This window comes from Hemitrygon akajei, chromosome 10 (genome assembly GCF_048418815.1).
Source record: "Hemitrygon akajei chromosome 10, sHemAka1.3, whole genome shotgun sequence".
Classification (NCBI taxonomy): domain Eukaryota; kingdom Metazoa; phylum Chordata; class Chondrichthyes; order Myliobatiformes; family Dasyatidae; genus Hemitrygon; species Hemitrygon akajei.
The window spans coordinates 171,455,606-171,478,751 of NC_133133.1; the positions used below are offsets into that span (position 1 = coordinate 171,455,606).

The 23,146-nt window shown below is 42.8% G+C and overlaps 1 protein-coding gene across 1 annotated transcript in view; it reads left to right on the forward strand.

Moving 5' to 3' along the window:
- Window positions 1–1,060: 1,060 nt before the first annotated feature.
- The window catches only part of LOC140734959 (carboxypeptidase M-like), a 74,139-nt gene continuing 52,053 nt past the window's right edge, over window positions 1,061–23,146 (forward strand). The window contains exon 1 of the mRNA XM_073059702.1: window positions 1,061–1,440. Within this exon, the coding sequence (XP_072915803.1) occupies window positions 1,275–1,440 (166 nt within the window). The 5' untranslated portion in view covers window positions 1,061–1,274. The remainder of the gene's footprint in view (window positions 1,441–23,146) is intronic.

Below are 23,146 nucleotides of genomic sequence, written 5' to 3' on the forward strand. Positions count from 1 at the left end.
AATAAGACAGTATAGAAGACAAATAAATGCACAGATAAAACACGAGGAAATCTGCAGATGCTGGAAATTCAAACAACAACACACACAAAATGCTGGTAGAACACAGCAGGCTAGGCAGCATCTATAGGGAGAAGCGATATCGACGTTTTGGGCCGAGACCCTTCGTCAGGACTAACCTAAAGGAAAGATAGTAAGAGATTTGAAAGTAGAGGGGGGAGGGGGAAAACCGAAAGGAAAGATAGTAAGATTACCCAGAGGCCATTTTACCAGCCAAGTCAAGTGGCAGCAACTCAATGCCGACATGATGAAGAGGTTCAGTTGTTGTTCAGACCAATAATCAGAAAGCTGAAGAAAAATGTTCTACGTGACTTTGACCGTGGAATGATTGTTGGTGCCAGTTGGGGTGTTTCGTGTATCTCTGAAATTGCTGATCTCCTGGTATTTTCACACACAACAGTATCTAGAGTTTACAGAGGGTAATGAAAGAAAAACAAACAAAAAAATCCAGTGAACGGCAGTTCTTTGGGCAAACGCCTTGTTAATGAGAGAGGTCAGAGTTGAATAGCCAGACTGGTTCAATCTGACAGGAAGGCGACAGTAACTCAAATAACCACTCGTTATAACTGTATTGTGTAGTAAAGCATCTCTGGATGTACAGCATGTCGAACCTTGAAGTGGATGGGCTACAGCAGCAGAAGACCACAAGCATTTACTTAGAATTAGGAATAATGTGTCTATTTCTGTAGTCTGTTGTCTAACTTTTGTACTTACCTATAATAAAACCCTCTGAGAGTCACAGTGGCTTGGAGCGGTCACTGATGTTGATTTCCACTAATTATACCGTATTTAGCAATCCCAGGACAAAATCTCATATGTAATCTCTGCAATGTGCGATCAGTGGTTAGGGCGAGGAAATAGCTCGCACTGTAGAATTAATTTTCGCCGGGTTTCTCGCTTGTCGAAGCCTTAAGTACGTATGTATGGCTGATTTAGCTGTCAATTAAAAATCTGGGCTCTGGTTGGTGAATCAGTTTGATTTTTAATTCATGCCACTAGTCTATCGGTAGTACTTGGATTTCTGCTTCAGGCGTTGATTTAGGCATTTGCAGATAGTGAACACGTAGGAGGACTACGTTGTGTTAACAAAAGAACAAGGTTTAAAGATAAATTATAAGAAGTTTTATTCCTGTTAAGTAATTTGAGTGAACGGAAGTTTGGAGAACGGACTGTTACTACAACTTGAGTTTCGAAACTTTCACAAAACTTTTTGAAAGATGCTTCCAGGCACAAAGTTTCTGTGGATTTGGACGATGATTCCTTATAGTTTCAGTCTGGAATTCAAACACCACAACGCGGAAGAACTGGAATCGTTTTTACATCGGATCAACTCAAACTACTCGTCAATTACACACTTGTATAGCATTGGCAAATCTGTCGAAGGTAAGTATGGTTTAGAAGACATGTGCTATCATGAGAGGATGGATAAACTTGGGTTGTTTTTTCTGGAACGCCGGAGGCTGAAGGCAGATCTGACAGAGGTTTACAAGATTATGAGAGGCATAGACAGAGTGGACAGAGAGTATCTGTTTCCCAGGGTAGAAATGTCTTAATACCAGAGGGCATGCATTGAAGGTGAGAAGGTGAGAGGGTTAGGGTCAAAGGAGATGTGAGGGATTAGTTTTTTTACTCAGAGAGTGATGGATGCTTGGAATGCGCTGGCTGGTATGGTGGTAGAGGCAAATACATTAGAGGCTTTTATGATACGTTTGGATAGGCACATGGATGTTAGGAAGATGGTATGGATATTGTGTAGGTAGGAGGGATTAGTGTTTAGGTGCTTTTGATTAGCTTTTTAGCTGGTTTTGCACAACATCATGGGCCGAATGGCCCATTCCTGTGCTGATGTTCGGTGTAAGGGTGTGTATGAAAGAGTGCATCATCCGCGCATGGAAATACTTATTTACTGTACCCGTGTTTTAGTTTTACAGAGACATGACTAATGTGAAATATACGCAGATAAATAATGACCGGAACATTTAGCTCAGCGCTGTAATGTACGCCTGTAATAGGGTCAGTTCTCCTCTGTACTATCTTTTTACCAGCCCGCGATGTCCAACCTCAGCCCTGTATTTTTGTAGCTAACCTCCGATTCCTGTACACGTACAACTGAATACGTTGTAAAAAAATGTTTTCGATCCGAAATTGTTGCAAATTGATCTGTTTAAATATGTCGCTTAAAATTAAGATTTTATATTCTGTGCGTTTATTTCGCTCCAGTGACTTTTGAGCACAGGGAGTTAGGACGATGCTCTCCCTGAGTTTAACACACAAAATGCTGGAGGAATTCAGCAGGCCAGACAGCATCTATGGAAAAAATACAGTCGACGTTTCGGGACGAGACCCCTAAGCAAGACTGGAGAGGAAAAAAAGACGAGTAGACATAAAAAGATGAGGGGAGGGGAGAAAGAAATACAAGGTGAGAGGTGAAACCGGGAGGAGAATGGGTGAAGTAAAGAGCTGGGAAGTTGACTGGTGAAAGAGATACAGGGCTGGAGAAGGGGTAGTCTGGGAGAGGACAGAAGGTCATGGAAGAAAGAAAAGGGAGAGGAGCACCAGAGGGAGGCGTTGGGCAGGCAAGGAGATAAAGTGAGAGGGAAAAGGGAATGGGGACTGGTGAAGTGGGGTGGGGGGGGGGGGTCATTACCGGAAGCTGGAGAAATCGACGCTCATGCCATCAGACTGGAGGTTCCTCCAACCCGAGTGTGGCCTCATTTCGATATGTCAAGTAATATCCCCCCACATCAAAATGTACCCACTAATAGTTACATTTCCCCACGGGGGAAGGCGGATTAAGACTCTACCTACCCTTAGTCTCTAAGAATTTTGAATACTTCACCCCTTCAGCCTTCAGTGCCCCAGGGTAAGCAATCCAAGTGTGTCCAAGCTCTCCTAAAAGCTACTAATCTCTTATCCAAGCAATACTGTACCCTAGTAAGCCGATATTCTCTCTGAAGCCTTCACATCTCTTCAGTAGTGTGGCGACCAGAATTGCGTGGGTTACCTGAAAGTTTTACCAAAGTTTTACACAACAACAACATGACTTCCCAAATCGTATACAGTACTCACTGCCCGGACCCATGAAGGTTCATCATTCATTACGTGCTGTATGTTACGACGTGGGCGATCATGGTCTTTCCGTGACCATGATTGTTCTTGACAATTTTTTTCAACAGAAGTGATTTACCATTGTCTCTCCTGGGTAGTGCCTTTACCAGACAGGTGATCCCAGCCGTTGTCAATACTCTTCAGAGATTGTCTGGCGTCAGTGGTCGCATAACTAGGACTTGTGATATGCACCAGCTGCTCATATGAGCATCCACCACCTGCTCCCATGGCTTCGCGTGACTCTGATGAGGGGGTGGCTAATTAGGTGCTACACCTTGCCCAAGGTGACCTCCAGGCTAGTGGACGGGAGAGGCGCCTTGCACCTCCTTTGGCATCTCCACCCCGCTATCCGAAGGTTAGTATACTTTTTGCCTTTACCACCCTACCAGGGAGCTTTGGACGTGCACCTCAAGATCTCTGTCTATCAATGCTCCTAAAGATCCTTCTATTTATTGACTGCCTCATCTTTACAAAGACCAGGAGCTGGACGGTTGACAAACCATATTTGGGAGCATTGAACATGTCCGCATTACCACACCCGGCTATGAATCCTACTTAAAGAAAACTCGGTGGAACCGTTTCTATTGACAGGAGAAGGGGCAATGACGGGTTACTGACCCTTAAAGCCAGTCGATTCGGCCAATTGGAGCTCATCAGCCGTGGTTGGCAGCTCATCTAGGAGAAAGAAAATTCTGATCTCAAAACTCCGCAGCCTTGCGGCTATATCCACTCATGGGGAAGGCTTCGGGAGGCTGGGAGTTTGGGGGTAAAATCCGGAGCTGGAGTCCCTAAGACTGACTGGAAACTCCTGCGACACTGCTGGTACAAAAGTGCATCGGTTTCTGCCGTTCTTTTGGGTTCATCATTGCATGGAGATGAGAGCTTGCTAGGTGGGCAACAGCTTGCTCTCCATATTGTACTGACCAGGCTTGCGTTTCTAGACAGCTAGGACACAACATCCATGGTCGACCTGGACCGACGGAGGCTTCACTCACTCACTCACTCATTCTTACAAAATGCAACGCCTCAACATTCAATTGGATTACCACAAGCAGATTGCTCCACTATCAATATCACAATTAATTCAGAAAATTATCAAGATTGGCTATATAAGAACCGTTCAGACCTTGAGCTGATTTCAGCCCATTCCCTTTAAGGCATGTCAGAGATTCGATGGATTATTCTAATCTTAACCACTCTTCAGAAACAAGGCATCAACAGCAGCCTAACGGCGCACCGCGCTCCACTTTGTGCAGTCATTGCACCATCATTCTCTAAATTTGAGGAAGGACATTATTGCTATTGAGTGATTGCAGTGCAGTTTCACAAGGTTAATTCCCGGAGGCACCCTTATTTACAAAAGACAGGATTAAATATATAGGTGCTCCGAAGATGAAATAATTGGTTACTTGGGGAAAGAAATAAATATATATACTAAAGAATTCCATGGAGCATGTGGGGATCTTCCAATATCCAGGCATTCCTTTTTTTTCTTTCTTTCTTTCTTTCTTTCTTCTTTCTTTCAATAGGGATGTTAGGGGGGAGGGGTTAAGGGGAGGGGGGATGGGTAACACATATTTTCTTTTTCACACACTTTTATTCTGTAACTATTTGAAAACACAATAAAAAAAGTTTTTTAAAAAAGATTAATTCCCGGAATGGTGGGACTGTCATATGTTGAAAGATTGGAGCGACTGGGCTTGTATACACTGGAATTTAGAAGGATGAGAGGGGATCTGATTGAAACATATAAGATTATTAAGGGTTTGGACACGCTGGAGGCAGGAAGCATGTTCCCGCTGATGGGTGAATCCAGAACTAGAGGTCACAGTTTAATAATAAGGGGTAGGCCGTTTAGAACAGAGATGCGGAAAAACTTTTTCACCCAGAGAGTGGTGGATATGTGGAATGCTCTGCCCCAGAAGGCAGTGGAGGCCAAGTCTCTGGATGCTTTCAAGAGAGAGTTAGATAGAGCTCTTATAGATAATGGGGTCAAGGGATATGGGGAGAGGGCAGGAACGGGGAACTGATTGTGAATGATCAGCCATGATCACAATGAATGGCGCTGCTGGTTAGAAGGGACGAATGGCCTACTCCTCCACCTACTGTCTATTGTCTATTATCATACCTCAGAGTGAACTTTTTACAAGATAGACTGCAGCAAGTTCCCAAGTTTTATTATTCATCAGCATGTCATATCCACAATCTCAAGGACAAGAGTACATTGCGACTCTTCCAAGTCACACCCAATGGAAATAAATAACCTATTCGTCACTATTAATTTCATGGAAGCCCCAAATTAACAGCGGCAGTCAGGATTTCCTTCACCACAAGGACGAATGATTCAAAAAGGAACTCACCATCACATTCTCGGGACTAAATGGCGGTCCCCGTGTCCTGTGTATCAATTTAGAAAGCAGCCTCAAATGATACTGAAGACTTGTTGAAGTGTGATACCGCCTTTCCGCTGGGTCACTGTTCAAGAGAAAAAGCAGGCCTGAAGCCTGCTTAATGAATAGAAATGAATAAACAGCTAATGTTGTTACGAACCCCGTAACTGGGTCACTTACCAGCAAAGATAGAGAGGTCCGCTGAAGTCTTATGGTACTATTTTTAAACGTTTTTATTTATAAAGGGGCACAAAAGTAAGGTTAATACAAACATTCAGATAATATACGTCGTCAATACTCAATCTAAAGCGCGGGTATAGTAATAATCAACAATAAGAAATAGCTCTATCGTTTGTCTAGGGGTAAAACTATTGTCCGATGGAAATATAAAAGTCTCGCCAGTTCATGAAGGCTTTTAGCCATTTGAGGGACCGCTGGGTGTTCACAGGTTGGAGAGAGAAAATAAACTTGCCAGTCTTTTGGACTCAAAGCGTTGAATCGGGAACGTGAGTTCCCCGTTGTCAATTCGAACTCCTTTTCGGGGTTATCAGCCACTCAGTTCCCAAGCTAGGGGAACCGAATCACACGTGGCTCCCGAACAGCTTCCCGTCCTTACAGGAGCCTCCCTGCCCTCTATTGTGGACCTGTACTCTTCCAGGTTGAAGAAGAGGGCTGGGAACATCATAAAGGACTCCCCTCATCCTGCGCACGGACTGTTTGATCTGCTTCCGTCTGGTAGGCACTTCAGATCCCTCCAGACTAAGACTAATAGGCACTGGAGAAGTTTTTTCCCTACTGCGGTCACTTTGCTGAACAGTTAACTGCCGGTTAACTGTCGGCTAACTATTACTTGGATTGCACTACCTGTATGTATAATCTATATTTTCATTTATATTTATCATTATTATTGTTATGAGCAGAGAGACAACATCTGCCGGAAGTAAATTCCTTGTATGTGCATAGGTACTTGGCGATTAAAGTCTGATTCTGATTCTGATTCTGATATTGCGGATCGAAACCCTTCTTCAGAATCTGCATGATGCCGTCTCCAAACAAGTCCATTACAATGCATTTTAAATCATAGTCGGGGACTTCAACCAGCCTTGTTTGAAGAAAATCCTGCCCAATTGCCATCATCATATAACCTGTAGCACCAGAGGTCCCAACATACTAGACCACTGTTACCAACACACACAAAATGCTGGAGGAACTCAGCAGGCCAGGCAGCAACTATGGAAAAGGGTACAGTCGACGTTTCGGGCCGAGACCCTACCGAAGGGTTTGTGATTGGATAGACCACTGTTATACTCAGTTAAGGAATGCCTACCGTTTCATGGCCAAGCTAAAGAGCAAAACTCCAGAGATAAGGACAACAAAGAGGTGGTCGCGGGAGGCAGAGGATCGGCTATGGCATTGCTTTGAGCCAATGATCCGGGCCGTGTTCAAGGACTCATCTGTCGTTCGGAATGGACACGCCATGGTTGTCATGAACTTTATTGAAAAAGTAATGGACGAGTGTGTCTGTGGTAAACCATGTATACCTGTCTGGACAGGCCCCTCTGCTGACTGCTCCTGTGGCTCCTCCCACAGACCCCTGTATAAAGGTGATTGGGGTCTGCTTCTCCCACAGTCTTCAACATGGTCGTGCCCGTTTTCGCTGTTAATAAAAGCCTATCATTTTGTACTCTACTTCCAGTCTCCTAGAGTTATTGATAGCGCATCAGTGTCCCCACAAAATCATTCAGTCTTCCCCAACCGGAAACCCTGAATGAATCATGAGATCCGCCATCTGCTACATTCAAGTCCGGTGACCAAGAAAATTACATGAGGCTCAGGTACGATGTGAGGAAAGCCACCTCACGGGCGAAGTGGCAATTCCGGACTAAACTTGAATCAGGAACATGCTCAATAGTTGTGGCATGGCTTGAGTGCTATCACCTCTTATGAAGTAAAATCAAGCGTCACAGGCGACAATCGGACTTCGCTTCGAGGTGAGCTAATGCCTTATATACTAGCTTTTCCTGATAATCCTGTGATTTCAGTCTCAAAGGCCAACATGTGAGCACCCTTCAGGAGGGTGAACCCACGAAAAGCATCCGGCTTAGCCGGGGTATCTGGCCAATTACTGAAGACGTGTGATGACCAACCGCTGGAGTGTTCATGAACTTTTTAACCCCTCACTTTGTCAGTCTGAAGCACTCAACTGCTTCAAGCAGTCTTCAATTATCCCGTGGTAACCTGTCTCAATGACTACCATCCAGAAGCACTTACAACCACAGTTATTTTTTTTTATTTTTTTAAAACTTTTTTTATTGTTTTCAAATAGTTACAGAATAAATGTATATGGGAAAAAAAGTGTTACCCAGCCCCCCTCCCCTTAACCCCTCCCCCCTAACATCCCTATTAAAAAAATAAGAAAGAAAAAAAAAGGGAATGCCTGGATGTTGGAAGATCCCCACATGCTCCACGGAGTTCTCATTTTTTTAAATATATGTTAAAATTCTTTTTCTTTTTACTGGCCCATTAAGCCCATTAACATTAAAGCTTAAAAAATTTAGTAGATTAGTCATTTTTTTTATTATATTACTCCAATCTATAATAATACCTAATCTTTCCACTTTCGTGGTATCCTGGGAAATCTTTATAAAAATCTCCATGTTGCTATGTGTGTCCCCACCAATCATCCAGGCAAAAAGATAGAAAAAAATTAAAATATAAAGAAAAAAAAAACAAAATACCCCCCTACTAATGTTGTGGAAAAAAAACACAACATTACCCCCCTCTGTTGTACGGGTCATGGCAACCGCCATGATTACACATGTGAATCCCGCAGTAACCGATCCACAGCCTCCCAGCCCCCCCGCAACATAAAAAAGTATATGTATAAGAAGAGAAAAAAAATACTATTCTCATTTAGTATTTCTAAAATTTTGCTTTTCTCTTCTATAATATCCATAAATGTCCATCACTTCTGTTCCTTGGGTCTATCTTCATCTTTAATCCATTACGTTTGGAAGCCTCTATGTGTAATTAGCGAATAGATGGAAGTTCTTGTACAAACTCCTCCGCTTTTCAATAATCGGAAAAAAAAAATTTTCCCTCCTCCAAAAAAATTATCAGTGTTGCTGGATGATGCATTGTAAATTTATAACCCTTTTCCCATAAGGCTTTTTTCACTGGGTTAAATTCCTTCTTTCTCTTCAACAGGTTGTAACTTATATCCGGATAAAAAAGAACTGGTTTCCCTGCTATCATCAGTGGCCCATTTCTATTTTTGGCACTTTGGGCAGCGGCCTTCAGGATCTTTTCTTTGTCTTGGTATCGTAAGCATTTTATCAAAATTGATCGTGGGTTTTGATCAGCTCGAGGTCTTGACCTTAAGGATCTATGAGCCCTTTCGATCTCAATTGGAGTTTCTCTTTCCATTTTCAATTTTTTAGGGATCCATTTTTGAAAAAAATTTATTGGATCTTCTCCTTCTATATCTTCTTTAAGTCCAACAATTTTAATATTATTTCGTCTACTGAGATTTTCAAGCTTATCAATTTTTTCCATAAATTGTTTTCTTTCTGATGTCCAAGCAGTATTTTCCTTTTCCATTTTGTCCATTCTTTCAACCATGTCTTCCGTTGTAGTTTCCAAGTCCGTAATTCTTTTTTCCATTTTTTCCTGTCTCTTTGTCATTTTATCAAGCATAATCTCCATATTGGTAATTTTTTTTTCGAGTATTTTTTGATTATTTTTAATTACTTTTAATGTATCTAATTTACGCATTATTTGCCTCAAAGTCTTTTCTATATTTCTAGAAGGACTTTTAACTCCTTCTTCATCTGATCCTTCCGAGAGATTTGACTCTCCCTCCGATTCGCTATCACTTTCAGTTGCAGTGGTAGCTGGGCTTTGTAGTTCTTGTTGATCCCGTTTGCGCATGCTCCATCCTTCGCGTTTGCGCAGTTCACGATGGTCTTTTCCTTTGGAAGTGGCCAATGTTGCCACAGTCTCCTGTTCCATATCGCCGGTGGTATAATGTACCTGAGACCGCGGTTCCTCAGTAGACGTGGGCCTTGTTCTTGTTCCAACTTGCGTAGTCTTCCCGGTATTAGTTTTCTTCATCTTCCTTCCTTGAGGCATAGCTTGACACAGTCCGGAGTCGTTTATAAGTAACTTTTAGAAAGTATTGACTAACTTTTCTTCATTTAAACATTAATTTATTAACTTTTTACGGGAGAGCTGGGTCCCTGCGTCTCGATCCTACGTCATCACGTGATGTCCCTCACAACCACAGTTATGAAGTATTTTGAGAGGCTGGTCATGAAGCATATCAACTCCCGCCTAAGAAGGGACTTGGATCTGCTCCAATTTGCCTACGGGAGCACCAGAACCACAGTAGATGGCATCTAACTGGCTCTTCACTCAACCTGGGAACACCTGGACAACGAAGATGCATAGGTTAGGATGTTCTTTATTGACCACAGCTCTGCATTCAATACCATCACCCTCTCAAAACTATCAATAAATTTCAAGTCCTTGCAGGCTCCAGTCAGTTCAGATGGGCAATAAAATCTCCGCCACAATCTCCATCAGCACAGGTGCACCACAAGGTTGTGTGCTTGGGCTTCTGTTCTACTTGCTTTATACTTATGACTATGAGGGAAAATACAGCTCCAATGCCATAATTCGAGTTTCCTAATGGCACCACTGTCATTGGCCAAATCAAAGGTGGTGAATCAGTAGATAGGAAGGATATTGAAGATCTGGCTGAGTGGTGTCACAACAACATCTTCTTGCTCAATGTCAGCAAGAGCAAGGAGCTGATTAATGACTTCAGCAGGAAGAGACCGGAGGTCCATGAGCCAGTCCTCATCAGTGGATCAGAGTTAGAGAGGTCAGCAACTTGAAATTCCTGGGTGTTATCATTTTGGAGGACCAATTCTGGGCCCAGCATGGAAGTGCAATTATGAAGAAAGCACAGCAGTAGCTCTACTTCCATAGGAGTTTGCAAAGGTTTGGCGTATCTAAAACTCTGACAAACTTCAATAGATGTGTAGTGGGGAGTATATTTTCTGGCAGCCTAGTACAGAAACCCCTTCTTCGTAATCCTTTTCGCTCCTTATGGAGCATAGGGCCTTAACAAAAGTCCTCCACTTCCTGCGATCTCTAGCAGATGTTTTTGTAGTATCCCAAGTTTGGCCGGCGGCTTTCAGTTCATCCAAAAGCCTACGCCTTCAGGTTTGCTTTGGGCAACCTCTTCTTCTCTTCCCTTGTGGATTCCATTCAAGTGATTGTTGAGTGACATTCGACTGGCTCTTCCACAAGGTGTGGCCGACCCATCTTCACTTCCTCCTCCTTATCTGGAATACAATGGGCTCTTGGTTTGCTCTCTTCCATAGGTCTAGGTTTGACACTCTGTCGTACCACTTGAGGCGGAGGATCTGCCGGAGGCATTTGTTGAGAAAAGTCTGGATCTTGTTGCAGCTGGTGTTAGTGATTCTCCATGTTTTGGATCCATATAGCAGGATGGCTTTCACATTGGAGCTGAATGCCTAACCCTAACCCTAACCCTAACCCTCGCATAGTTTAGGGAGCTTAGTTTTGACAGAGATGGCCGTAGATCTCTAAACAGGTCGCAGGGTTGTGAAGGCATGTTGGGCTTTTCCGATCCTTGCTCTGATGTCCTCATCTGTACCTCCTGATTTACTGATTTTGCTTCCGAGGTAGGTGAATTTGTCTACATCTTCAACTATTTGTCCTTCAATCCGTAATGGCTCCTCTTGTTTGTTATTAATGCGTAGAACTTTGGTCTTCTCCTGACTGATCTTAAGGCCTACTCGCTGTGAGGTCTCTCCCAAGGAATCTACTTTCTTCTGCATATCTTGAAGCCGGTGTGAGAGAAGAGCGAGATCATCTGCAAATGCCAGGTCTTCCGATTTCCCTGTTAACGTCCACTGGATGCCTCTCTCTAAGCCAGCATAGGCTGTTCTTGTAGCCTAGTTGAGTACCACAAGAAAAAGTAGAGGCAACAGCAGGCATCCCTGTCTGACTCCAGTAGTGACCAGGAACTCTTCGGACAGTCTCCCATCGTGGATGACCCTGCATGAGAAGCCATCATAAAGCTGCTTGATGATATTCACCATCTCTTCCAGTACACCATAGTGTCATAAGATGCTCCACATTGACTTTCTGTCCAGGCTGTTAAATGCCTTCTCAAAATCAATAAAACACACATATAGTGGAGTTTGCCATTCTATTGTCTGCTCCACAATGACTCTAAATGTAGCTATCTGGTCAATGCATGATCTCTCTTTCCTGAACCCTGCCTGCTCGTCTCTAAGTCTCTGGTCAATGGCGTCTTTCATCCGCTCCAAGATGACCCTGGTGAGAACTTTGCTAGGAATGGACAACAAGGTGATCCCCCTCCACTTGCCATACAGTGAAAGATCTCCAGATTTTGGCAGCTTCACAAGGAGGCCCTTCTTTCAATCTGATGGGATCTCTCCTGTTCTCGATATCAAATTCAGCAGTATATGCAAATTGTCCACCATAACCTCTCCACCCTCTTTTAATGCTTCTGCAGGAATGTTGGCTTCTCCAGCAGCCTTGCCGTTCTTCAGGCTTTTCAGGGCTTTTCGAATTTCTTGCTTGGTGATTTCACCTATATTGATGTTGAGTGGGTCTCCAGGCTCCAGGTCAGGTGGGTTCTGTGGTGGTGGTCTATTCAATACTTCCTGGAAGTGTTCCTTCCATCTTGCCAGCTGATCTTCAACCGAATTGAGCAGATGGCCTGTCTTGTCTCTAACAGGTCTGTTGAAATTGCTTTTCTTCCCTCTCAAAAGTTTAGTTGTCATGTAGAGTGCCTTGAGGTCCCCTTTACTGGCCGTTGTTTCTGCTTGCTCTGCTATTTCATTGAAGTATGACCTCTTGTCCTTTCTGAGCTGTTTCTTCACCTCCTTGGCCATCATGCTGTACCTGTTGGTGGTGATTTGTTTCTGTTGCCGGGTTCTGGCCTGATTCAACTCCTGTTTGAGCTTTTTCCTCTCCTCCACCTTCTGCCATGTCTCGACCCTGATCCAAGGTTTACTGTTGACTGGTGGTCTTCCCAGTACTTCTTCGCAGGTTCCTACAGTGGCCTGCTTGAAGGTAATCCAGGCGTGTTCCGCTGTTCTCTCATCTTGTTCCTCTATTTGAAGAGCTCCAAAGTGGTTTTGCAAGGCGATGTGGAAATCTTTCTTGTTCTCTTCCGTCTGTAGTTTTCTAACATCAAACTTTATTCGCGTGTTCTGTTGCTTCTTCTTGGCTGACAGCTTCATCTTCAGCTTTGCAACAACCAAATAGTGGTCAGATCCAATATCTGCTCCTCTTTTGGCTCTCACATCTTGCAATGAACTTCTCCAGCGCTGGCAGACTATGATGTGATCAATCTGGTTCTCTGTTTGATGGTCAGGCGAGACCCAAGTTATCTTGTGGTAGCGTTGGTGGGGAAAGAGGGTACCTCCAATGGTCAGTTCGTTGAAGGCACAGAAGTCGGTAAAGAGTTCTCCATTTTAATTCATATTCCCCAAACCATTCTGGCCCATCTATCTCTCCCTGCCAGTGTTATCGCTGCTTACTTTGGCATTCAGATCTCCCATGACGATCAGCATATCTTGCTTAAGTACCTTTCCAACTACTGCTTGAAGCTGGGTGTAGAATAGATCTTTTTCTTCGTCCTCTGCGATGTTAGTTGGGGTGTAGCACAGGATAATGGATACCTTCTGGCTGTGATGATACGGTCGGACACTGGTTCCCATTCTATCAAACTTCTGGCTGCTTCTTTGGACAACATCAGGGCCACACCAGCCTTATGTGGGACTTCCTCTTTTTCTTTGCCGGAATAGAGCAGAGTTTCTCTCGTCTGCAGTTTGGTCTCACCAAAAGTATTCCACCTTGCTTCGCACATGCCCAGGAGTGTGAGGTGGTATCGGTTCATTTCCATATGAAAGATATGGTAAGATTTCCATGGAAGTCACTGGAGGAATTGGACTGATGCATTGCATTTGGAGCCAGCATGGATAATGGACCAGATGGTCTCTTTTTTGCAGACTAGTGTTCTTGTGTTTTTTGTATGACTGCTGTTATGAGTAATCAACAAAGGTAGTCTTGACATATCTGTATCATATTAAATATCATGGAGTTGCTAACCATTTATGTATCTTCACTTTCTGTTTAATATTATATTTTTTTGTAATCATACCTCTTTAATGTCAGGATATACCCCATCCATCAAATCCAAACCTTTCAGTAGTTCTAACAGTGCCACTCACTGATACTGGTTATCTCTGTTGAGCCCATGTATGTGACAAGACCCAAACAAAAATGCACAGTTCAAAACTTTTTTCTCAAAGTTTATTGAAATTAACACACACTATTACTAATATAAGTAAAATATAAGGATAGCAGGAAACTATAGAAGAATTGTGCGATAAGGTTATTTAAAACTATTATGAAGTACCACATACACAGCTACAGCTTTTAAGTTCCAACAGATTTGTGCAGCTTCTAACTCAGCTCCTGTAACTTCACCCCTATATAATTAGCTATAATTCTGATTCTGAACTCAACACCCTTGGTCTTTGTTCAAAGGTCCAATTTAATGTCAGAGAAATGTATGTGATATAAACGTTTGTACATCCTGAAATGCTTTTTCTTCGCAACCATCCACGAAAACTGAGGAGTGCCCCAAAGAATGAAAAACAGTTAAATGTTAGAACCCCAAAAACACCCCCCATCTCTCCTCCCTCCCACGCATAAGCAGCACCAAGCAACAATTCCCCTTCCCCCACTGGCAAAAAAAAGCATCGGCACCCGCGACTGAGCACCCTAAATGTGAGCAAAGCAATAGCAAAGACACAGCCTTGCAGTTACCCCAAAGACTTCGCGTTTCACCTGATATACAACATATCACAGGCTCTCTCTCTCTCTAAAATAAGGGAGAAGGAGGTGTCTCCATTTTTCCAGCGAGCGAGGAGACATAACAAACAACTCGCTGGTTTATGATGTTAAAGGTCTGTTATGTCGCATTTTTCGAGCTCTGTGCCCAAAGATCTCAAAGATCTTGGGTCTCCGGGCACATAGCCGTAGATATTTCGTCTTCCTTGGCAACACGTGGGTCTCCTACTGTGACACCGACCCTTGATCCTCCCGTCTCCAGTGCCCTGAGATCCCAGGTTTCCAAATCCAAGCAGGAATCTTAGACCAAGCCCTTGGCATGCCCAACAACAATGGCCGATTATGAAACCCCTGATCTAGAGTAATCAGATAGGGAGAGTAGGAACAAAAATAATCACAATTATTTGTTCCAAGGGTGTGCCATTGTGTTGGCAGGAAACTGTGCTTATAAGTAATAGCAAGTGGACATACTTGCTGGAGTGTAGAAGGATGAGTGAGATTTCATTGAAACATCAAATATTGAAAGGCTTGGATAGAGTGAAAGTGGAGAGGATGTTTCCAGTAATGGGAGAATCTAGGATCAAAGGACACAGCCTCAGAACAGAAATGATAAGGAATTTCTTTAGGCAGATGGTGGTGATCTGTGGAATTCATTGTCACAGGCACTGTGAAGGCCAAGTCATTGGGTATATATAAAGTTAATACATTCTCGATTAGCAAGGATGTGAAAGGCTAAAGGTAGATGGCAGGGGAATATTGTTGACTGGGAGTAACAAATCAGCCATGATCGAATGGTGAAGGAGATTCGATGGGGTGAGTGACCTAATTCTGCTCCAGTGTCTTATGACTTGTACATCTTCTTGCACAAGACATCCTTTTTCTGGCCACAAAACTGTAAAGCTTCCTGAAAGTCAAGTTCAACTTTGTTTTCACTTGGACTCTGGAATGCAATGCAGCTTCTTTTTCTTGTGATAGTTATTGCAGGAATGTATTTCTTCTGCAAAAGCAAGGCAGACTTATCAGATATGGATTAAACCAGCAGTATTTTCCAAGTTATTTAGCAGTCAAGTCCAGAATTACCAACAGAATAATAATCAGGTTTATTTTCACTGTGAGATAGCATGAAATTAGTTGTTTTCCAACAAAGGTGCAGTGCAAAGATAATAATATTGTACCAAAATATAGTACTGTGCAAAAGTCTTATATGTATATAGCTAGGGTGCTAGGTTTGCACAGTATTTGTCAGTGCAGAGCAGAGAGCGAGTTTGTAAATCTGGTAGGAGCAAAGGATGTTGGGAATGGTGAGGGCAGAGCACCACAGGAGGGGTATGGGACCTGGGAAGGAGTACCAGGGGCTGGGGGAGGGGAGTTGGTGGTGGTGTGGGAGCAGACATTCCCAGCCCTGAGATACCAGATAAGGTCAGCTGATTCTAAACAATTGGTTTATTGATCATTATGGAATGTTTCTCTGGTGCTTCCTGCTCCCTCCCCTCTTCCTTCCTCTTTTCCCAACAAAGATTCCCCTCTCCCTGCCCCCTTCCCACTGTCAGTCCACAATAGAGACCCATATCAGATTCAGGTTTATCATCACTCATATATCATGAAATTTGTTTTTTTTTACTTTGGCAGTACAGTGCAATACATAAAATTACTATAGTACTGTGCAAAAGTCTTAGGCACACTCACTTTATACTGTACATCTTCCTAACACTTTTGCACAGTAGTGTACATTGAAAAGCTTGTCTTGCATGTGGTTCATTACGTTGCATTGAGGTAGAACAAGGTAAAACAATAACAATGTAGAATTATGTGTAAGAGCTAAAGAGCAAGTGCAGTGCAGGTAAACTGTAAAGTGCATGGTCATAATGTGGTAGTTTGTGAGGTTAAGCACCTATCTCATTGTACAAGAGGTCCATCCAAGAGTCTGATAACGATGGGATAGAGCTATCCCTGAGATTGTTGGTACATGCTTCCAGGCTTTTGTATCTTCTGAGCAATAGGAGAGTCTGGTTTGTGTAGGATTTTTGATTATTCTGTTACTTTACTGCGGCAGTGAAGTGTAGACAGAGGCCATAGAGGGGAGGCTGGTTCCTGTGACCTGCTGAGCTATGGCCACAACTCTCTGCAGTTTCTCATGGTCACATGCAGAGCAGTTGCCATACTAAACCAGCATGATAGAGCTGAAGATGAGCCAACAGGTTTACATGTAGATGATGGATGTAACATGAATGTAAGGAAGGACAAGCTAATGACTGGATACAAATGCAGACAGAGCAAACAGTTAAATTGTACCACAGAGGCAAAATTCAAAACAATGAAGAATGCAGGAAGGAAGGTGCTGTATTTAAATGTGCAGAGCATTCGAAATAAGGTGGATGAACTGGTGGTAATTAGAGATTGGTTAGTATGACATTGTGGGCATCACTGAGTCGTGGCTGAAAGAAAGCCATAGTTGGGAGCATAACATTAAAGGATGTACTTTGTATCGAAAAGACAGGTAGGAAGGCATAGGCGGTGTTGTGGCTCTGTTGGTAAGAGATGGAAATACATCTTTAGATGGAGATGACATAGGGTCAGAGAGTGTTGAATCTTTGTGGATGGAGTTAAGAAGTTGGAAGGGGAAAATATCCATTATGGGAATTATATAGAGGCCTCCAAATAGTAGACAACATATAGATTTGAGATTACAAAGGGAGCTAGAAAGGGTATGTAATGAGGGTAATGTCACAATTGTAATGGGGGAATTCAATATGCAAAGGGATTGGGAAAATCAGGTTGCTGTCAGATCGCAAGAGAGGGAATTTGCTGAATGCTTACAAGATGGCTTCTTAGAACAGCTTGTGCTTGAGCCTGCTCAGGGAAGGCTATCTTAGATTGGGTGTTGTATAATTCTTTTAGAGAGCTTAATGTGAAGGAACCCTTAGGAGGCAGTGATTATAACATGATTAAATTCATTCTGCAATTTGAGAGGGAGAAGCATAAGTCACATGTATCAACATTGCAATGGAATAAATGGAATTACAGAGACATGAGAGAGGAGCTTGTCCAAGTGGATTGGAGGAGAATACTGGCCAGGATGATGGCTGAGCAGAGACAGCTGAAGTTTCTGTGAATAGTTCACAAGGTGAAGGATAGATATGTCCCACATAAGAAGTTGTTTTCAAATAGCAGCAAGACTTAGACAATTGGAAGAATGGGCAAAAAAGTGGCAGATAGAATACAGTTGTGAATTGTATAACTATGCATTTTGGTGAAAAGAACAAGAGTGTGAACTATAATCTAAACGGGGAGAAACTTCAAACATCAGAGGTGCAAAGGGACTTGGGAGTCCTCATGCAAGACTCCTGGAAGGTTAATTTACAGGTTGAATCTGTGGTAAAAAAAAAAAAAGGCAAATGCAATGTTGGCATTTATTTCAATGGGAATATAATATAAAAACAAGGAGATAATGCTGAAGTTCTATAAGACACTAGTCAGGCTGCACCTGGATTATTGTCAACAGCTTTGGGTCCCTTATCTCAGAAAGGATATGTTGTCATTAGAGAGCATCCAGAGGAGGTTCATGAGGATGATTCCAGGAGTGAAGGGGTTGACGTACGAGGAGTGTCTGGCAGCTTTGGGCCTGTTCTCACTAGAATTTAGAAGAATGTATGGGGATCACATTGAAACTTACCAAATGTTGTAAGGACTAGGTACGATGAATATGGACAGGATGTTTCTTCTGTTGGGGGTATCCAAACTAGAGGGCACAGCCTCAAAATAGGAGGGCAACCTTTTAGAACAGAGATAAGGAGGATTTATTTTAGCCAGAGAATAGTGCATTTGTGGAATGCTCTGCCACAGATTGCGGTGTAGGCCAAGTCCGTGGGTATATGTAAGGCGGAAGTTGGTTATTTTCTGATCTTTCAGGGATCAAAGGATATGGTGAGAAGGCAGGTGTATGGGGTGAATGGGTTTCCTCCCACCATCCAAGGATGTACCAGTTAGTACATTAATTGGCCATTGTAAATTGTCCTGTGATTATGCTAGTGTTAAATCTGGGTTCCCAGTCGCTTTTCGTTCTCCACTCTCCTGCATGTGAGCTTGCAGCTGATGTTTGGGCGCTCCCTTTAGTCTGCTTTTCAGGTCTCTGGATCACTTGGCCTTGAGTATGCAAGAATTCAACTTGAACTATGTTATTTTGTCTATGCTTGCATTACACCATAGACCTACAATTAACATTACACTGCATGTTTTAAGATACAGTGGATGATAGTTCAGGTCCTCCCTTACACAGCCAGCTTTATCCTGCTTATTTACATGAATTCGATTTTTTGATTTAGTGAACCTACCCCTTGACCTGAAACAGTAATTATCTGTCTGCCTCCACCGATGGTGCTTAACTTGCTGAGTTTCTCCAGCAGTTTTCCTGTTAGTCCTTTGTCATTCAAACCAGTCTCTCACCAGTCAGGAAAGTTCTCTGCTTAACTGTTGTAGTGAGGGAAGTTAACAAATTGAGACTTGAGAGATCTGTAATTTTTACTGAGGCATTGCAAAACTTATGAAAGACATGCCACATAAGTTCAGGGAAAGAAGCAAAGAGTTAAACTTCAGCTCCTTTAATATTTCCTTCAACTTTTCTGAGATATTACAAAGCCACTTAGTTCTGCTGACAATGCTGGGATTATTAAATTTGGTCACTTTATATGCACCAGCCTTAAAAACAGATTATACTGTACAGCTGCCTGGCACTTACTATTGACTCTGCAATCTCTTCACTTTCCTTGTAAAAGTCCAATAGTTAATATTATAGTTCTTATTCAGGAGCCCAATATCAATAGGAGGGAGAATGCATCTATCTATCTATTTATTTATCGAGCCACAATGCGGAATAGACCCTCCCTGCTCTTCGAGCTGCACTGGCAAGCAATACCCTGACATAATCCAAGTAGAACCACTAGACAATTTACAATAATCAATTAACCTACAAACTGGTACTGCTTTGGAAGTATCATTACATTATCAGTCTTGCTGAAGAGTGGTGTTTTCAAAGCTTCTCCGTTCAGAGCTTTGCCTTTTGTACTTCCATACTGTCTGTTTTATGCAATTATCATATCAAGATATAATCTGGGTACAAACATTATACCAGTTCAGATCAATTCATATATCTGATCATGTACTATGCTATCCTACACTGGAGAAAATTTTGCAGCAGTGCCTTACACATTTATCATTTCACTTGCTTTGTGGAAGAAGTTTGAGACAAACTAGTTTTTAATTTAGCTAGCTATCATAAGATTTTACTCTTGAAAGACGCTTTATGTTTGACTCGTTACAATAAAAATAAATATCTTTACCCAATTACAAAATGTTTTTGCACTGTAGTTAGATTGCTGAATCTGTCTTTAATTACTCCTCACTTAAGAAACATGGAAAATCGACAGCACAATATAGGTCTTTCGGCCTACAATGCTGTGCTGAACATGTACTTACTTTAGAAATTACCCAAGGTTACCTATAGCCCTCTATGTTTCTAAGCTCCAGTTACCTATCCAGGAGTCTCTTAAAAGACCCTATCGAATCCACCTCCACCACCGTCGCCGGCAGTCCATTCCACTCACTGTGTAAAAAATACTACCCCTGACATCTCCTCTGTACCTACTTCCAAGCACCTTAAAACTGTGCCCTCTCGTGTTAGCCATTTCAGCCCTGGGGAAAAGCCTCTGATTGTCCACACGATCAATCATCATCCTATACACCTCTATCAGGTCACCTCTCATCCTCTGTCGCTCCAAGGAGAAAAGGCCGAGTTCACTCAACTTATTCTCATAAAGCATGCTCCCCAATCCAGTCAACATCCTTGTAAATCTCCTCTGCACCCTTTCTACAGTTTCCACATCCTTCCTGTAGTGAGGTGACCAGAACTGAGCACAGTACTGCAAGTTGGGTCTGACCAGGGTCCTATGTAGCTGCAATATTACCTCTCAGCTCCTAAACTCAGTCCCACGATTGATGAAGAGCAATGGATCGTATGCCTTCTTAACCACAGAGTCAACCTGCGCAGCAGCTTTGAGTGTCACTTCATATGACACTTGTAGTGTATTTTCTTAAATGCCGTATACTATACCAGTATAGTTGTGTGGAAATAAACTGTATGTAATTCAAGCAACATTGTATTGACTCAGCTGAGGATAACAGAATTGGACATTAATGGACATTAATAAATACAATGATTCCTATTAAGCTGCTGCAGATACACCCAGTAGCCATTTTATTAGCTACAGGAAGTATGTAATATAGTGGCCACTGAGTGTATGTCTCCCTCAGTGTAGCTGAAGGACTTAAAATGGGAGGCAGATGTTACACACATTTACTGATTCATACAAACAGGCTGGATAAATGTTGACATTGCATTTCCGTGTGGCATGCCAGCACTAAAGATTGATCTGTGCTTCCAATTTTTCCCTTCTGGTAACAGTCATCAAACAGTACTATTTTAATCTAACATTCTCAATCTGTTCAACAACATCCAGCTGCATTTTTATTCCTTGAAGCCAAATAAACTAATTGCAGATGTGCCTCTATTAAGAGATGAGAGATGTTTTATCTATGTTGGTAAGTATTTGTACCTTCTAATCCCCAGGTTTAGGAGGGTTAGGCTAAGGTGGGATGGAGCCAAAGGGAAAATAATACGGGATGGGAGAAGTGAACACTAAGAAGCCCAGAGAAAACAGGACCAGAATTCTACACATTTACATTGAAGAGCATTAGATCATGAAGTGTAGGAGCAGAATTAAGCCATTCAGCCCTTTGAGCCTGCTCCACCATTTCATTGAGGCTGAACCAGGATTCCATTCAACCCCATATAACAACCCTCTCACCCTACCCTAACAGCCTCCACCAAAGTCTGTGGCAGAGATTTCCACAGATTCACCACTCTTTTGGCTAAAAAGTCACCAGGACCAGATGAGGTGTACCCCAGGCTACTGTGGGAGGCGAGGGAGGGGATTGCTGAGCCTCTGGCAATGATCTTTGCATCATCAATGGGGACGGGAGAGGTTCCGGAGAATTGGAGGGTTGCAGGTGTTGCTCCCTATTTCAAGAAAGGGAGTAGAGAAAGCCTAGGAAATTATAGATCAGTGAGTCTTACTTCACTGGTTGGTAAATTGATGGAGAAGATCCTGAGAGGCAGGATTTATGAACATTTGGAGAGGCATAGTATGATTAGGGATAGTCAGCATGGCTTTGTCAAAGGCAGGTCATGCCCTATGAGCCTGATTGAATTTTTTGAGGATATGACTAAACATATTGATGAAGGTAGAGCAGTGGATGTAGTGTATATGGATTTCAGCAAGGCATTTGATAAGGTACCCCATGCAAGGCTTATTGAGAAAGTAAGGAGGCATGGGATCCAAGGGGATCTTGCTTTGTGCATCCAGAATTGGCTTGCCCACAAAAGGCATAGAGTGGTTGTAGACAGGTCATATTCTATCTGGAGGTTGGTGACCAGTGGTGTGACTCAGGGATCTGTTCTGGGACCCCTTCTCTTCATGATTTTTATAAATGGCCTGGATGAGGAAATGGAAGGATGGGTTAGTAAATTTGCTGATGACACAAAGGTTGGCGGTGTTGTGGATAGTGTGGAGAGCTGTCAGATGTACAGTGGGACATTGATAGGATGCAAAACTGGGCTGAGAAGTGGCAGATGGAGTTCAACCCAGATAAGTGTGAGGTGGTTCATTTTGGTAGGTCAAATATGATGGCAGAATATAGTATTAATGTAGAGGATCAGAGGGATCTAGGGGTCCGAGTCCATAGGACACTCAAAGCTACTACACAGGTTGACTCTGTGGCTAAGAAGGCATACAGTCCATTGGCCTTCATCAACCGTGGGATTGAGTTTAGGAGCTGAGAGGTAATGTTGAAGCTATATAAGACCCTGATCAGACCCCACTTGGAGTACTGTGCTCAGTTCTGGTCATTTCACTACAGGGAGGATGTGGAAACTATAGAAAGGGTGCAGAGGAGATTTACAAGGATGTTGCCTGGATTAGGGGGCAACTTATGAGAATAGGTTGAGTGAACTTGGCCTTTTCTCCTTGGAGCAAAGGAGGATGAGAGGCGACCTGACAGAGGTGTATAAGATATTGAGAGGCATTGATCATATGGATAGTAAGAGGCTTTTTCTCAGGGCTGAAATGGCTAACGCAGGAGGGTACAGTTTTAAGGTGCTTGGAAGTAGGTACAGAGGAGGTGTCAGGGATAAGTTTTATATGCAGAGAGTGGTGAGTGCGTGGAATGGGCTGCCGGCAATAGTGGTGGAGGCGGATATGATAGGGCCTTTTAAGAGACTCCTGGATAGGTAGATGGAGCTTAGAAAAATAGAGGGCTATGGGTAACCTTAGGTAATTTCTAAAGTAAGGACATGTTCGGCTCAGCATTGTGGGCCGAAGGGCCTGTACTGTGCTGTAGGTTTTCTATGTTTCTATGTTAATAATAGACTCCAACATTTTCCCAACCACTGATGTTAGGCTTACAGGTTATAATTTCCTCTCTTTTGTCTTCCTCACTTCTTTAAGAGTGGAGTGACATTTGTAATTTTTCAGTCCTCTGGGACAATGCCAGAATTAAGTGATTCTTGAAAGATCATGACCAATGCATCCGTTATCTCTTCAGCAACCTCTGTC